The 18203-nt window shown below is 49.3% G+C and overlaps 2 protein-coding genes across 2 annotated transcripts; one reads left to right on the top strand and one right to left on the bottom strand.

The window, feature by feature from the left end:
• The first annotated feature begins 4869 nt into the window (after positions 1 to 4869).
• Positions 4870 to 10251, top strand: LOC135810423 (uncharacterized). The gene has a single exon (XM_065323916.1). It carries the CDS (start codon positions 4870 to 4872, stop codon positions 10249 to 10251), a length of 5382 nt encoding a protein of 1793 aa, XP_065179988.1.
• A 2177-nt stretch (positions 10252 to 12428) lies between these two features.
• LOC135810422 (uncharacterized protein K02A2.6-like) lies at positions 12429 to 16418 on the bottom strand. Its single transcript, XM_065323915.1, has one exon. The coding sequence runs from the start codon at positions 16416 to 16418 to the stop codon at positions 12429 to 12431; it is 3990 nt and encodes a 1329-aa protein (XP_065179987.1).
• Between the last annotated feature and the right edge of the window lie 1785 nt (positions 16419 to 18203).

Below are 18203 nucleotides of genomic sequence, written 5' to 3'. Positions count from 1 at the left end.
CTCTAAAGAACTCGCCCAAGGCTGCTGAAAGCTGAAAAATAACCTATCTGACAGTTTGGGGCTTTTTACCCATGAATCTTCACTTTGCGACTAAACTATTCACAGCAGTGCCAAATTTTCTGGGTCACTGAATGTGGGTGCCAGCGCCCTCCAACCAAACCAAAAATCAAATCAATGCCACCACTGGTATTACAGCTGGGTCATGTTATAGAGAGGTACATTGAAATTCAAAGGTCAGCACAAATGGTCAAAATCCGACATTTTCTCACCTTTCCGCCCGTTAATAGCTCAGTACCAAACAATGACCATCCTCATCTCCTTGTGTAGATGGATATAGATAAGTGCACCAATAAAAAGAGCCACATTTCTCTAAAGAACTTGCCCAGGGCTGCGGAAAGCTGAAAATAACCTTAATAAGCTTTTGAAGATTCTTTTTCGATCGAGTGGGTGTCTTTGTTGTCAAAGGAGTTTCAAGTGTCTTCAAATGTCTCTGGTCAATTGATTTTAGCGCTAGGTGAGAGCTCGTCACACGGAGGTTGAGTTTAGACACAGCGATGGCGACAGGTGTCGCGACAAGGACTAGGTCCAGAGTTGTCAGCATGAGACTCCCTGTACGAAGCGGCGCTGAAAGTTATTTCGCGATCGGAATTATTTCTTTGGTGGCGACCTCGCTGAGTTTGTCCAGCAGTGGCAAGTCTCATATGCATAGCAATGAAGAGCCCTCATAAAATCGACACTGGATACTGATGGCGACGATAGTCAGTGCTGGAGTAATAGCGACTGCGAGGAGAAGCTGAATGTCGACCCACTCAGCGATCCGTATTTTCTACATCGACAACAATGATGTTGCAGACACTGATGGAGGGCTTCTCACGGCGCAAAACAGAGCGTAGTATTATCAGTACTCTACCTTGCCAGACGACGCCAAGCTGGCTGCTGCCTGTGCTGAGAAAGGCGATCCCTAAAAAGTCAAACCAGCTGAACGCTTTGGGGCAACATCTTCACGTGCTACAAAACGCGAATATTCGCTCATATCATTGAAATACAATTATGCTGAAATCATGGTCTGAGTGAAAGTGTGCAAGGGAGTGGATGTCAGTGGTATTGGTCAGTACATCTATCAGTATGGCAAGCTTTGGGACAACGCTCAAACTGCCAGCACAAAGGTCCCTGAACACAATTTGGAAGGCCAGCCACCAATCATCGTTTTGCACTCTGGTGTTGTAAAGAAGGTGTATACGGAATATCGTCACACTTCTGAACTACTCATGCCTGCAGCACCAAGAGGGCAAGCCTGACTTGCATTCTATTTACTTACATGTACCTGTTCCACATCACAATCAGAAACTGTAGGATCAACTTGCATGGAGTTACTGGGCATGGATGCTGCGCCAACTGTACCGAATCTTGACCTGTGTGACTTCAAACTCTATTTTCCATGCTTTCGCTCATCAGATTGTCACCAAACTTGATAACTTGAATGATTAATAGTGTAGAATCAATTTAGAGCGAAAAAATATTTTTTGAAAAAATTACACATGTTCAGGTTTCTGTTGGCTGGGGCTCAAATGTGGGTGCCAGCGTCCTCAAACCAAACCAAAAATCAAATCAATGCGACCATTGACTACGCAGCTGGGTCATGTTATAGAGAGGTACATTGAAATTCAAAGGTCAGCACAAATGGTCAAAATCCGACATTTTCTCACCTTTCTGCCCGTTCGCAGCTCAAAAAATGACTATGAACATCCTCATCTCCTTGTGTAGCTGGACATAGACAAGTGCACCAAGAAAAAGAGCCACATTTCTCTGAAGAACTCGCCCAGGGCTGCTGAAAGCTGAAAAATAACCTTTCTGACAGTTTGGGGCTCTTTACCCGTGAATCTTCACTTTGTGACTAAACTATTCACAGCAGTGCCAAATTTTCTGGGTCAATGAATGTGGGTGCCAGCGCCCTCCAAGCAAACCAAAAATCAAATCAATGCGACCACTGATATTACAGCTGGGTCATGTTATAGAGAGGTACATTGAAATTCAAAGGTCAGCACAAATGGTCAAAATCCCACATTTTCTCACCTTTCCGCCCGTTAATAGCTCAGTAACAGACAATGACCATCCTCATCTCCTTCTGTAGATGGATATAGACAAGTGCACCAAGAAAAAGAGCCACATTTCTCTGAAGAACTCGCCCAGGGCTGCTGAAAGCTGAAAAATAACCTTTCTGACAGTTTGAGGCTTTTTACCCGTGAATCTTCACTTTGCGACTAAACTATTCACAGCAGTGCCAAATTTTCTGGGTCACTGAATGTGGGTGCCAGCACCCTCCAAGCAAACCAAAAATCAAATCAATGCGAACACTGACATTACAGCTGGGTCATGTTATAGAGAGGTACATTGAAATTCAAAGGTCAGCACAAATGTTCAAAATCCGACATTTTCTCACCTTTCCGCCCGTTAATAGCTCAGTAACAGACATTGACCATCCTCATCTCCTTGTGTAGATGGATATAGACAAGTGCACCAATAAAAAGAGCCACATTTCACTGAAGAACTCGCCCAGGGCTGCTGAAAGCTGAAAAATAAACTATCTCACAGTTTGGGGCTTTTTACCCGTGAATCTTCAGTTTGCGACTAAACTATTCACAGCAGTGCCAAATTTTCTGGGTCACTGAATGTGGGTGCCAGCGCCCTCCAAGCAAACCAAAAATCAAATCAATGCGACCACTGACAATGCAGCTGGGTCATGTTATAGAGAGGTGCATTGAAATTCAAAGGTCAGCACAAATGGTCAAAATCCGACATTTTCTCACCTTTCTGCCCGTTCGCAGCTCAGAAACAGACAATGACCATCCTCATCTCCTTCTGTAGCTGGACATAGACAAGTGCACCAAGAAAAAGAGCCACATTTCTCTAAAGAACTCGCCCAAGGCTGCTGAAAGCTGAAAAATAACCTATCTCACAGTTTGGGGCTTTTTACCCGTGAATCTTCACTTTGCGACTAAACTATTCACAGCAGTGCCAAATTTTCTTGGTCACTGAATGTGGGTGCCAGCGCCCTCCAAGCAAACCAAAAATCAAATCAATGCGAACACTGATATTACAGCTGGGTCACGTTATAGAGAGGTGCATTGAAATTCAAAGGTCAGCACAAATGGTCAAAATCCGACATTTTCTCACCTTTCTGCCCGTTCGCAGGTTAGGGAACAGACAATGACCATCCTCATCTCCTTGTGTAGCTGGACATAGACAAGTGCACCAAGAAAAAGAGCCACATTTCTCTGAAGAACTCGCCCAAGGCTGCTGAAAGCTGAAAAATAACCTGACAGTTTGGGGCTTTTTACCCGTGAATCTTCACTTTGCGACTAAACTATTCACAGCAGTGCCAAATTTTCTGGGTCACTGAATGTGGGTGCCAGCGCCCTCCAACCAAACCAAAAATCAAATCAATGCGACCACTGACAATGCAGCTGGGTCATGTTATAGAGAGGTGCATTGAAATTCAAAGGTCTGCAAAAATGGTCAATATCCGACATTTTCTCACCTTTCTGCCCGTTCGCAGCTCAGAAACAGACAATGACCATCCTCATCTCCTTCTGTAGCTGGACATAGAAAAGTGCACCAAGAAAAAGAGCCACATTTCTCTAAAGAACTCGCCCAGGGCTGCTGAAAGCTGAAAAATAACCTTTCTGACAGTTTGGGGCTTTTTACCCGTGAATCTTCACTTTGCGACTAAATTATCCACAGCAGTGCCAAATGTTCTGGGTCACTGAATGTGGGTGCCAGCGCCCTCCAAGCAAACCAAAAATCAAATAAATGCGACCACTGACAATGCAGCTGGGTCATGTTATAGAGAGGTACATTGAAATTCAAAGGTCAGCACAAATGGTCAATATCCGACATTTTCTCACCTTTCTGCCCGTTAATAGCTCAGTAACAGACAATGACCTTCCTCATCTCCTTGTGTAGCTGGATATAGACAAGTGTACCAAGGAAAAGAGCCACATTTCTCTAAAGGACTCGCCCAGGGCTGCTGAAAGCTGAAAAATAACCTATCTCACAAATTGGGGCTTTTTACCCGTGAATCTTCACTTTGCGACTAAACTATTCACAGCAGTGCCAAATTTTCTGGGTCACTGAATGTGGGTGCCAGCGCCCTCCAAGCAAACCAAAAATCAAATCAATGCGACCACTGACATCACAGCTGGGTCATGTTATAGAGATTGTTACGTTTTCTTACTCTTAGTACTCCCTTGTGCCATTGTTCCAGCAGATGCTGCAGGTGTCGCTGACCTGGACAGTTTGTACGAGTACTTGTAGATTTATGCAGTGCGTGTCTACAGCTGTATTTGAATGTGTGCGTAGTGCACAGTTTGTAGTTGTCCCCTAAGGCCCTGTGCCTGTGAACGTGATTTGTAGTGCGTGTTAGCTTACACGTGGGAATGCTACGCACTTTCATGTGACCTGCGTTACTTCCTTCTCACTGTACTTCCTTTTATGCATGTATCGCTGGCATATGCGACACGGGCCGGCCGGGCCGGAGTGTGTATTGGTTTTGGAAGCATGTGCCTTTGGTTCTGTGAGTTGTTGTTCGCATGTAACTTGTTGCTGGCCGCGTGGTAATGTTTTGGTTCTTGTTGTGTTGGACCTGTGCTCTAGATTCTACAAGTTTGTAGCTGTTGTGATTTTACTATGTTCCATGGGTCTGAAAAATTGTGTTCTCCGGAGTGGAGTAAAACTGAACTGTGATTCGATTGTGTGCGGAAACCCGGTGTTGACGAAAGTGTGTTGACCTGGGCGCTGAGGAAAAGTAACATAAACTGGCACCTCCGACGGGATCCTTTTGCCTTTCCGTGGTTGCTGAGAGTCGTCGCCATGAGTGAGGAGCGGCGTATCAGCCACAGATCGACGAAAGGAAAGGAACCCAGGCGATATGGATTTTCTGGAAGTGAGCGCTCGAGTACTCGTGCCAGTCCTGGGAGCACTGAACTCGTAGAATTGGAGAGAGCTCGAGTGGCCAGAAAAAGGGCAGAGGCCGAGGTGCGAGTGGCAGAAGAGATTGCTGCACTGCAGGAACAAGTTCTGCAGAGTAAGTTAGCTGTCCTGCAGAAACGGCAAGCCTTGGAGCAAGCTCGTTCCGAAGAAGAATCTGCGCACGAGTCGGCGGCAGGAGCTAGCCCGTCGCCTCGTAGAGAAATTGCTTCGGACGGGGACGTGGTCTTCCAACGAAGTCGTGACGGCGCAAGTGCGACTCTGCGATCTTGTATGCCACCACGAGCGGAGTCGGACAGTGCAGTTACCGGTAGTAGGTTTACGACTGATCCTCCGTTACCACTCGCGCGCCCCAGTGTTGAAAATGTGAATACACTGGTAGCAGGAACAGCAGCTGCTCAGCTATCGCAGAATGTCCCGGACGTCGTTGACGGTGTGTCTGAAGAGTCAGACCACTATGTGTCATCCAGTAGCGCCTCAAGTAGTGACACTGCTGGTGACTCTACAACTACTGGAACTACAACTAACGCCAGTAGTGGTGAAAGTGATAACAGCCACACTGATAGTAGTACTGTTAGTCACTATGGGCCTGCGTCCAGGCGTGTTGGTACACGTGCTCTGGCCAACGCAGGAGTTGCGTCCAGAGGCGGAGCTGCCTGCACTACCCAGCCAGTACATATGCAGGAGCAGCCGCCGTCACAGCAGCAGCAGCAGCCGCCGTCACAGCAGCAGCAGCAGCCGCCGTCACAGCCGCTACGGCAGCAGCAGCTGCAGCAAGTCCATGTGCTTGGTAGCGCCGTGCGTCCAATGCTGCTGGAAGCAAGTGGACAGGCCCAGCCAAGCCCCGCTGCACCGAGAAGACTGATGACTCAGAAGAAGAAAAAATCGGAAAAACGACAGAAGAACAAGGACAAAGCCGAGCAAGCAGCTTCACTGTGCAGTGCCATGACGGAGACACTCTCACTCAACCCTGGAGCAGTGCCGTTCCAACCAGCGAAGCAAACACTGTTGCCTGGACCTCAGCTGGCACTGCCTGGACACCAGATGGCATCGCCTGGATTCATGCCATGGAACTCGCCTTATGCTGTTACCAGTCACCTGAAGGCGTTAGAGCTGCCCAAGTTTGATGGGAAGGTGAAAAGCTACCTGAAGTGGCGGCAGCGTTTCCTTCGGCTGATTGACGACAGTTACGCGATGTCGGAGAACCACAAGCTTGCGCATCTGAGGGAGGCCCTTGCTGATGGTTCTGCAGAGGAGCTGATTGCTGATGTCTTGGATGGACCTGGCGCATATAAAGCAATCATGGCCGAGTTGGAACGCTGGTACGGTGGCCAAGACCGAGAGCTGAACAACCAGGAAAGAGAGCTCATGGAGTGGCCAGTCTTGACCAATGAGCGTGACGTCAGCCAGCTGAAAAAGTTCGCCATTCGGCTCCGCAATACCCTGCTTAACATGGAAGCAGTCCAGGTGCAGCCAGGCAGAGAGTTATACCTGGCGCTAACCCGGAAGATTCCTCGACGGCTCCTGGCACGCTACTTCGATCGTTATGATGATTCCAGCTGTGACATACAGGCATTCTCGCAATTCCTAATAACACACGTCCAGAAGCAGATGCGTGTTGAGGAGCGAATTGGCCTGGGAGACCGCCCACCAGTATCACTGCAGCCCAAGGAGCACCAAAACAAGAGTAATCGGCCGTTGCCCAGCAGGCAATATGGAGTCAGGGAGCGCACGTTTATCTCCAGTCCTGGGACTCCACGATCAAGCGACTCGTCACAGCCTGGGCCGAAACGTAACTTGGTCGCTTCTAGCAGCCGCAGCAACTCCAGAAAAGAGCAAGCTGCCTCAGAGCAAAGACAACATGCAGACAACAGCCATGCCTGTGGTAAGTGCGAGGGTGCACACCATATTGCAGATTGTGGCGAATTCAAGAGTCTGCCCGTGCAAAAGAGAAATGACACGATCCGGAACCTACGGCTATGCGTCAACTGCCTGGGAGATGGGCACTGGGCACGAGACTGCATGGCAGCGGTGTGCCGAGAGTGTCAAGGCAAGCATCATCATTTACTGCACCGTGAACGACAAGGCAGTTTAACACCATCACCACCAACGCGAAAAGAGGCTAGCCACCATGTGAACAGCGAATCCCAGCCAGCCAATGACGATGAGGCCGGCTTGACCTCATTCATGACGATACCGGTGAGGGTTGCAAATGGAACAGTGACTGCCACAGCCAACGTCCTTCTTGACTCTGGATCAACATGCAGCTTTGTCACAGAGAGGCTTGCACACCGACTACGGCTGCGAGGAGAGCGCAAGCCAGTGCCTGTTGGTGTGCTAGGCGGTCAAGTTCTCTCAGGCGAGCGAGAGGTGGTGTCTCTGTCCCTTCATCAATATGACAGCCAAGAGATATCAGAAGTTGAGGCATATGTGCTGCCAAAGATCACAAGCGACGTGCACGTTGCTGATTGGAGCCGTCTGCGTCACCAGTGGCCACATCTAGCAGACATTGATATCCCTGCTGCAAGCAATCAACGCGCCATCGACATCCTAATCGGGCTAAATTCAGCAGCACTGCACAGTGCACAGGAAGAACGGATTGGCAAGGCAGGTGAGCCCATTGCAAGGCGCACACCCTTGGGATGGGTCTGTTTCGGTTCAGCCATACAAGACAGCTCTGTCCAGCACACCCATCATGCCCTGGAACTAACACAGACAGGCCTCGACTCGCTTGTCCGTAACTTCTGGGACTTGGAAGCGGTCGGCATGCAACCGTCTGCTGAGAGCTACCTGTCACCTGACGAACGCCATGCTGAGGAAATGACTCGACAGCAGCTAGTGTACGCAGATGGTCGATTCGTTGTCGGTATTCCCTGGCAGAATGGAGCGCGTCCTCAGATCACGAGCAACCGAGTGCAGGCCGAGGATCGGCTGCGTTCGCTACTGAGGTCTCTAGAGAGAAGACCAACCGTTCTGATTCGCTATGCAAAGGTGCTGGAGGAGTACCTACAGAAGGCGTACATTCAGGAGCTGACATCTGATCAAGTCCAGCAATGTGGCCGTGAGCAATGGTTTCTGCCGCACTTCGCAGTAGTCCGCGAAGACAAGGCTACAACTAAGGTCCGTGTTGTGTTTGATGCTGCAGCTCGCTTCAACGGCACGTCCATCAATGAACACATGTACGCTGGGCCACGACTGCAAAATGACCTCGTCACAGTACTGATCCGGTTCTGCATGCACCCTGTGGCACTGATTGCTGATGTGTCGGAGATGTTCCTTCAGGTATCACTACAGCCTGAGGATCGCAGATATCACCGATTTCTTTGGAAGACCGGGGACGGAGTCAAGGCCTATGAGTTCACCAGGTTGGCGTTTGGCATCCGTGCATCGCCATACCTAGCAGGCAGAGCTTTGCTGGAGACGGCCGAGCGTTTCGGAGCGAACTACGACCCGGCAGTCAGTGACACAGTTCGCAAGGGATTCTACGTCGACGACATGTTGAAGTCCTTGCCTGACGACCAGAAAGCAATGCGTCTTCGGTCTCAGCTACAAGACCTCCTGAAGAAAGGCGGCTTCCATCTCCGGAAGTGGTTGAGCAACAGTGAAGCAGTGATGGAATCAATTCCACCGGAGCACCGCGCGCCGGCCACGTCTAAGTCCATAACGGCACAAGAGTCGTCTGGACAGCCCTCACAAAAGGCACTGGGCGTAACGTGGATGGTCAGCGAAGATTATTTCACGTTTCACTATCAGGAACCCACATCCGCTGCGTGCACGAAGCGCACCGTCCTCAGTCGCATGGCATCACTGTTTGACCCCAGAGGGCAACTAGCACCATTCACCATCAGGAGCAAGTTGTTGTTCCAGGAACTATGTCTTGCGGGGCTCGGCTGGGACGACCCACTGCCTGAAGAGACGGCGGTAGCTTGGCAAGAATGGTTTGCTGAGATGCCTAAGCTAACACAGCTACGCATTGATCGCTGTTTTCAAGATAGCACAACGTCGATGGGTCTGAGTGTGCACACGTTCACCGACGCATCAGAACGGGCCTACGCCGCTGCGTCATACGTCCGAGCAGAGCGACCAGATGGTACAGCGAAGGTTACCCTGGTGATGGCCAAGGCAAGACCAGCACCGATCAAGCGTCGATCCATTCCGATGCTAGAGCTGCAGGGAGCGGTCCTGGGTGTGCGTCTTGGGACGTACGTTAGCGAAGCTCTTGGTGTGAGAGCAGCCGACAGCCACTACTGGAGCGATTCCATGAATGTCCAATATTGGATTCGATCACCCAGCCGAAAGTTCAAGCTGGAAGCCGGCAACCGGATATCGGAGATCCAACAGCAGTCTATGGCACGGAACTGGCGTCATGTTCCCGGAGTCAGAAATCCAGCTGATCTCCCCACCCGTGGGATGACAGTCACACAGCTGGCAGAGGAGAGCAGGTGGTGGCATGGACCAACGTTTCTGGCACAGCAACAGAGCGAATGGCCAGATCGCAGGATAGCTGTGCCGAAGGAGCTACCACAAATGCTCAAGACTCCTGAAATCACGATGACGGCAATGATGTCACCACCGTTGCGGCTAAGTCCAAACAACTATTCCTCGTGGAGCCGTCTTGTGCGGGTCACGGCTTGGTGCATGCGTGCCATACACAATCGCCGCAAGAGCCGACTGCCACAGCTAACGCTCAGCGACGCCCGTGTGAAGATTGCAATCAAGAACAGCAAGGAGGTTGCCGTGCCCGAGCTCTCACCAGCTGAGTTTGAAAGAGCGGAGCACTATTGGATCATGCGTGCGCAAGATGAGAGCTATGGTGAAGTGACGAGCACGCTGAGAAAAGGGAAGGAGTTGCCAAGCAGTGCCCCTCTTCTCAAGTTGCAACCGCGCATCGACGAACAGAGTGGATACCCCGTATTAAGAGTTAGTGGGAAACTGCGTACGGCTTACCACTTGGCATCTGAGTTTCGATCGCCAATTATTCTCCCACCTCGACACCGAGTGACAGAACTGATCATTCGGAGAGAGGATGAGCGATGCCGACACAGCATTGGCACGAATCACATCCTGTCCAATCTCGCCGATCACTACTGGCTTGTGAAGGGCAAGCAAATGGTGAAGTCACATCGGCACCACTGCGTGGGATGTCAGAAGGTGTGGCGCAAACCAGCCACTACCAGGATGGGTCCTCTCTCCCAGACCTCCGCACGCAAGGACCACTTCTGGCATTCGCCCGCACCGCTGTGGACTTCGCCGGACCATTTCTAGTGAAGAGAGGTCGAGGACGTACACAAGAGAAGAGGTATGTGGCAGTGTTCACGTGTCTGCAATCTCGAGCGTGTCACTTGGAGCTGGTTACCTCTCTCGACACGACTGGCTTCAAGATGGCCCTGACGCGATTCTGCAAGCGTCGCGGCACACCCGAGATGTTGCTTACTGATAATGGAAGCAATTTTGTTGCGACAGAGCGAGAGCTGAGGGAGGCAGTCGCCCAGCTTGACCATGCCGACCTCACATCGGAGTATGCAGGCCAAGGGATTGAGTGGAAATTCAATCCGCCTCGTTCTCCTCATTTCGGCGGCGTGTTCGAACGGATCGTGCGCCCCATGAAGCAAGTTCTCCAGACTGTGCTGTACAAGGCTGATTTAACTGAAGAAGAGCTCCAGACAGTATTGGTGCAGGCCGAGGCTCTCATCAACTCGTGGCCATTGACAACGCTTTCGGAGGAAAGTGAAGACCTGGAGCCGCTAACGCCTTTGCATTTCTTGGTTGGCCATTCGAGAGTTGCAACAGCGTTGGAAGCAACCCCGAAGGGGGGTCTGCATCGTCGCTGGCAGTTGCTTCAGGATCTGATGAAGCGCATTTGGAAGAGGTGGCTCCGCGAGATTGTTGCTCGAGCCAATTTGGAGACGAAGTGGCACCGTGATAGTGCATCGGTTACAGTCGGCAAAATCCTAATGATGCTGGACGAATCGCTCCCAAGGACTCAGTGGCCGCTTGGTCGAGTGGTCGCTACGTATCCTGGAAAGGACGGGAAGGTGCGCGTAGTGGACGTGAAGGTCAAAGGGAAGGTGTACAAGCGCAGCGTCCACCGCTTGGTGCCCCTAGATGTGGAACCGTCGGCAGTCAAGGTGACTCTCCCAGCCTCTGCCGAAGTCCGGCTAAGTGATCTCAATGAGTGACATTAACTGGCATGCTCGCCGTTGTTAATGCCGTGTATCAAGTTACGGTTTTGCCCAATAGCGTATAGGCATTAGATTCGCTCAGTTTTCCCACATTCGCTCATGAGGGAGGGAATGTTACGTTTTCTTACTCTTAGTACTCCCTTGTGCCATTGTTCCAGCAGATGCTGCAGGTGTCGCTGACCTGGACAGTTTGTACGAGTACTTGTAGATTTATGCAGTGCGTGTCTACAGCTGTATTTGAATGTGTGCGTAGTGCACAGTTTGTAGTTGTCCCCTAAGGCCCTGTGCCTGTGAACGTGATTTGTAGTGCGTGTTAGCTTACACGTGGGAATGCTACGCACTTTCATGTGACCTGCGTTACTTCCTTCTCACTGTACTTCCTTTTATGCATGTATCGCTGGCATATGCGACACGGGCCGGCCGGGCCGGAGTGTGTATTGGTTTTGGAAGCATGTGCCTTTGGTTCTGTGAGTTGTTGTTCGCATGTAACTTGTTGCTGGCCGCGTGGTAATGTTTTGGTTCTTGTTGTGTTGGACCTGTGCTCTAGATTCTACAAGTTTGTAGCTGTTGTGATTTTACTATGTTCCATGGGTCTGAAAAATTGTGTTCTCCGGAGTGGAGTAAAACTGAACTGTGATTCGATTGTGTGCGGAAACCCGGTGTTGACGAAAGTGTGTTGACCTGGGCGCTGAGGAAAAGTAACAGAGATGTACATTGAAATTCAAAGGTCAGCACAAATGGTCAAAATCCGACATTTTCTCACCTTTCTGCCCGTTCGCAGCTCACAAAAAGACAATGACCATCCTAATCTCCTTGTGTTATGTCCCCTTGCGGACTAACATTCCATTACACTCATGCATTCTTACTGACACACACAAACACTAGCATTTGTAAGACATTCCTCTTGGTCAGGTAAAGTAACAACAACAACCATATGCGAGCATGCGCAGTCAGTAGCAAACGGTGTAGTAGATATATAATGACTAACTTGCATACACAACAACTGCCCCCTTTCAAGAATGTTCCAGGGAATATTCTACCACAATTAAATACCTCAAAATCGTTGAAGCAACACATAAAATAAGTTCATCAATCCACCGTACGTGAATTCTTAAACTTTGACACAGCACTACAATAACATAATCTGATGCAGGAATCCGCCAGTCAATATTAGCAATACCAAGGATCTTGCACACTATTGTACATGGTAATAATTACTAGTTCGCTAAACAGTCCAGCAATGACATATCAGGGAACGGCTCAAAACTGTTCAATCAGTCTATCCGGACGAACACTACGCCGAGACGAACGTCTAACAGTGGTTTCACAGGGAGTATTCTCGACCTGTGGTAAACCAACTTCAGGAGCCGACTGCTCACAAGGAGGATCCGCCTCAACTTGTACAGTAGCAGACTGTGGCGAGACGCTAGCCGGAAAATCACTGGCCCGTGACGACTCTCCTACGTCTGACAGCACTGGTGACGGTGACGTCTGATCGATTATATCCAACAGTGGTTCTGGCAGCGATGCACTCAAGCTTGCCGGAACTGACCGTAGACGCAACTGATCTCGGTGACGCTTCCACAACACATCACCCACTTGTACTTCATAGTTGTAGTCACTGAGGACACGCACAATTCGTCCCGGGACCCAACGATTACCTTTGCCGAAATTCAGCGCAAACACAGAGTCACTCTCTGTGAACGCTGGCTTGACGCGATTGCCGTCCTCATAAGCCTTTGCTTGTTGACGTACCTGCGAGGGACGCAGAGCACTGAGCCGCGTGCGTGGCTGGCGTCCAAACATCATCTCCGCAGGTGTTCTGCCGGCATGGTTGGGTGTCGTGCGGTACGTTAGCAGAAACCTGTCGAGCCGAGCTTGCAGCGGTTCGCTCGTTGCACCCATTTCCTTCAACTTCTGCTTAAACACACCCACATAGCGCTCAGCAAGTCCATTCGTAGCCGGATGGCCTGGAGCCGTCAGGGTGTGCACAATGTCGTTGGCACGGAGGAAAGCCTTGAATTCCTCGCTCGTGAATTGGGTTCCATTATCTGAAACAAGATGCTCCGGCAGACCAAACACAGAGAACACGTGCCGCAGAGCCGCAATAGTGGTTGCAGACGTGGCATTAGACATTGCAATTACATCCAGATACTTTGTGTATGCATCCACCACAACCAGGAACATCTTGCCCATGAATGGTCCTGCAAAGTCGATATGCACCCGTTTCCATGGACCGTTTGGCCATGACCAGGTTCCCGACTTGGCAGGTGGACATTTCGCACTTTCTTGGCATTGAGCACATGCCTTGACTAACATTTCAATCTCTTGATCCACATTTGGCCACCATAAGTACCGTCGTGCCATTTGCTTGGTTTTGACCATGCCAAAGTGCTCCGTGTGCAAATCACGTAGCAATACCATTCTTAGTGATTTGGGTATGACAACTCGTTGTCCCCACAATAGGATACCATCTTCCGCAGACAGCTCATCCCTCTTATTGTGGTAAGACCGAAACGATTGGGGTACTGAGCTAGGCCAACCATTCACTACATAGTAGAGCACCTTAGATAGCTCAGGGTCACGAGCTGTTTCCGATTTCACTACGTCTGCTTTGATTATCGTATCTTCCTCCACTAGCAAGACACGAACCGTAACCATTTCCTCTGCAGACGGACTGATATTCTCACATGGTTGCCTAGACAGGAAATCCGCGTAGACATTTTCCTTGCCTGGCAAATACTTGATCTCATAATCATAGCCAGCTAGCATTAGTGCCCATTTCTTGATGCGAGCTGATGCAAGTGTAGGAACTGGTTCGTTGTTTCCCAGTAACTTCAATAGTGGTTGATGGTCGGTTTGAAGCGTGAAGTGGCGCCCTAGCAAGTATTTCTGGAACTTCGTAACACCGAAAACCACAGCTACGGCTTCCCGTTCGATTTGTGCATAACGCGATTCAGCCGGTGTCAATTTCCTTGACACGTAAGCAACCGGCAAAACATCACCATTCTTTTGCCTTTGCAATAGTACGGCACCTAGACCCATTGGAGAAGCGTCCACCTGGAGTGTGACTGGCTTCTTGACATCGTAGTGTGCTAATAGCGTATGCTCACACATTGCATCTTTCAAGGCCTGGAATGCATCTTCCTCTGCCTTGCTCCATTGCCATTTCATTTCTTTCCTGAGCAGGTTGTACAGTGGTGCAGCAATCTCTGCGAACCGAGGTACAAATTTCCGTTGAGAATTGGCCGCACCCAGAAAAGAGTACAATTCATTCACGTTGTTAGGCGGCTTTGCGACTTTCAAGGCATTCACTCGATCAGGCGAGGGTGCGATTCCCTGCGCGGTTACCTGATGACCGAGGTACGTTAGCTTATCCGCCATGTAGCTGAACTTCTTAGGATTGAGCTTGAATCCTTTCTCATTTAGGCAAGATAGCACTTGATCCACATTTTTCTCATGGATCTCCTCATCACGACCAGTACACAACACATCGTCGATGTAGCCCCCGCATCCTGGCAAATCGCTAAGGGTTTCTTCCATTACCCGTTGGAAAATAGATACGGCGCTGTGAAAACCAAAAGGGAGTCGTTTGTACTGATACAACCCCTGCATGGTATTGATCGTGGTGTACTTCCGACATTCAGGTGCTATCTCTAGCTGGTGGTAGGCTTGCGACAAATCCAGCTTCGTGAATTTAGACCCCGGGCCCAATTTGTGCAATAGCTCCTCAAGAGTGGGTAGCGGGTATTGCTCGCATTTAGAATGCAGATTGATAGTGCCACTGTAGTCACCACAGATTCTCAACCCACCTCCTGATTTCTCTACCGTGACAGTAGGGGAGGCCCATTCTGAATGCGTGACTTTCTCGATTATACCATCTGCTTCCAATTTATTCAGAGCCTCAACATAGCTCTCCCGAATTGACAGTGGTACCGGCCTTGCCTTTCGGTAAACAGGGCTCTCATCAGACACATGCAATTTCACCTGCACGCCTTTCACCTTTCCCACTTCTGAGGTGTCGAACAACCCTGGGTATTTCTCAATGAATTTAGCGCCAGACTTTTCGACCTGGTGCACTTCGAAAATTGATTTCCAGGGGAGTTTGAACAAAGCCATTGCATCTCTGCCCAGAATAGATGGACGGTTTCCATTTGTAACCCTCACCAATAGTGTGTGCAATTGTGTGCCCATTCGGAACTCCATTTCCGCTTCCCCGAGACAATTAATCACATCTCCAGAGTAGGACACAAGGTTGATACTGGATTCCATCAGGTTACTCAGCACACCATTGCATTGCAAGAAATCTGCGCTGCTGAGAATCGTGACAGCACTTCCTGTATCAATCTCCATTTGGATAGTGGTACCCATTACATCTAATGACACAGTGTACGGTAGTCGCCCCATTGCATTTACACTATACATGGTGACATCGGGTTTACTAGCACATGGAACGAACTCACCAATTTCTTCCGCGATGTGATGGACGGTTTGTCCAGACTTCTTCTTGCGGCAAGCTCTCTCGATGTGACCCACCGTACCACACGCGTGACACTTCACACTCTTGAAGCGGCACTCTTCCGGTTTGTGACCAGCCTTGTCACACCGAAAACATTTCTTGTCGTGCGACTTGAAAGTTGGAGTTGGCTTGCTCGTCGAATGGCGCGAACGAACGGCGTGGACGGACTGCGCCGTCAATTGTTCCGACTCTCTCGATGCAGTTTCATAGGCTGATGCCATCGTCACAATGTCCGCCAAACTTGAGGTCTCCTTTGCTTTCGACAATATCTCCTTCGTAACACTCATCGACTTCAACCCACTGACAAACTGGTCTCGGAGTGCCCTGTCCAAATACGCCTGAAACTTACAGTCCATGGCTGCTTGCTTTAGTCTAGCTGCATACTGTGTTGCTGACTCTCCATCCTTTTGACAAATCCTCTGGAATCTATGAGTCGCCGCCAACACACTGACATTAGGCTTGAAGTGCTCTGAAAGCAATTCTCCGAGTTCCTCAAACGTTTTCTGCGCTGGTTTGTCCGGCAGGCAAAGACTCTTCAGAATCGAGTAGTTCTCAGCAGAGAGTTGACTGATCAGGACAGCTGCCTTTTGCGTGTCCGCCGCTCTCTCCTGGTCCGCGGTTGCCCCAGCTGCGACTTGTCCAATACTGTTGGCGATAAAATAAAACGTGAGTCTCTCTACATACTCCCGAAAATCACCTTTTTCAAATATTTCAAGCTTCGATCGCGACATCTTCGTCTTTTATCTTCGTCGCCAAATTGTTATGTCCCCTTGCGGACTAACATTCCATTACACTCATGCATTCTTACTGACACACACAAACACTAGCATTTGTAAGACATTCCTCTTGGTCAGGTAAAGTAACAACAACAACCATATGCGAGCATGCGCAGTCAGTAGCAAACGGTGTAGTAGATATATAATGACTAACTTGCATACACAACACCTTGTGTAGCTGGACACAGACAAGCGCACCAAGAAAAAGAGCCACATTTCTCTAAAGAACTCGCGCAGGGCTGCTGCAAGCTGAAAAATAACCCTATCTCACAAATTGGGGCTTTTTACCCGTGAATCTTCACTTTGCGACGAAAATATTAACAGCAGTGCCAAATTTTCGGGGTCAATGAATGTGGATGCAAGCGCCCTCCAAGCAAACCAAAAATCAAATAAACGCGACCATTGACAACGCAGCTGGGTCATGTTATAGAGAGGTGCATTGAAATTCAAAGGTCAGCAAAAATGGTCAATATCCGACATTTTCTCACCTTTCTGCCCGTTCGCAGCTCAGAAACAGACAATGACCATCCTCATCTCCTTCTGTAGCTGGACATAGAAAAGTGCACCAAGAAAAAGAGCCACATTTCTCTAAAGAACTCGCCCAGGGCTGCTGAAAGCTGAAAAATAACCTTTCTGACAGTTTGGGGCTTTTTACCCGTGAATCTTCACTTTGCGACTAAATTATCCACAGCAGTGCCAAATGTTCTGGGTCACTGAATGTGGGTGCCAGCGCTCTCCAAGCAAACCAAAAATCAAATCAATGCGACCACTGACAATGCAGCTGGGTCATGTTATAGAGAGGTACATTGAAATTGAAAGGTCAGCACAAATGGTCAATATCCGACATGTTCTCACCTTTCTGCCCGTTAATAGCTCAGAAAACGACAATGACCATCCTCATCTCCTTGTGTAGCTGGATATAGACAAGTGTACCAAGGAAAAGAGCCACATTTCTCTAAAGAACTCGCCCAGGGCTGCTGAAAGCTGAAAAATAACCTATCTCACAAACTGGGGCTTTTTACCCGTGAATCTTCACTTTGCGACTAAACTATTCACAGCAGTGCCAAATTTTCTGGATCACTGAATGTGGGTGCCAGCGCCCTCCAAGCAAACCAAAAATCAAATCAATGCGACCACTGACATCACAGCTGGGTCATGTTATAGAGATGTACATTGAAATTCAAAGGTCAGCACAAATGGTCAAAATCCGACATTTTCTCCCCTTTCTGCCCGTTCGCAGCTCAAAAACAGACAATGACAATCCTCATCTCCTTGTGTAGCTGATCATAGACAAGTGCACCAAGAAAAAGAGCCACATCACTCTAAATAACTCGCCCAAGGCTGCCGTCAGGCGAAATTACTGGTCAGTCGGCGTCACGCATTTTTCACAAAAATTTGCGTTTCACCTGCTGGGAGAGTATGCGTGTACTCGAGTCTCATCCTGAACACGTTTTTTTCTTCTTTTTTTCAGCTCCAGTATAGCTGTATTTTTCTTTGCAAGGCCGTCCTCGATTGTTGTGTTCGTTGTTCAAACGAAGTGGACATTCAATCATGAAGGCAGAGGACATAGGAGCCTGATTGGAGTTTCCCGTGGCATAGGACGGCCATACAGAGACACTTTGGGATTTTCTGAATATAAAATACCGTACGCACGATGCTGAGATCAATTTGTGCGATATCAAATTGTTTGTGATCTACCACATCGAGCAGAACGGGATCCAAACACAAGCTTACCGACGG

This window comes from Sycon ciliatum, chromosome 2, assembly GCF_964019385.1.
Source record: "Sycon ciliatum chromosome 2, ocSycCili1.1, whole genome shotgun sequence".
NCBI classification, from domain to species: domain Eukaryota; kingdom Metazoa; phylum Porifera; class Calcarea; order Leucosolenida; family Sycettidae; genus Sycon; species Sycon ciliatum.
The sequence above is the reverse complement of the archived record's forward strand: the minus strand, read 5'-3'. Positions and strand labels throughout refer to the sequence as shown.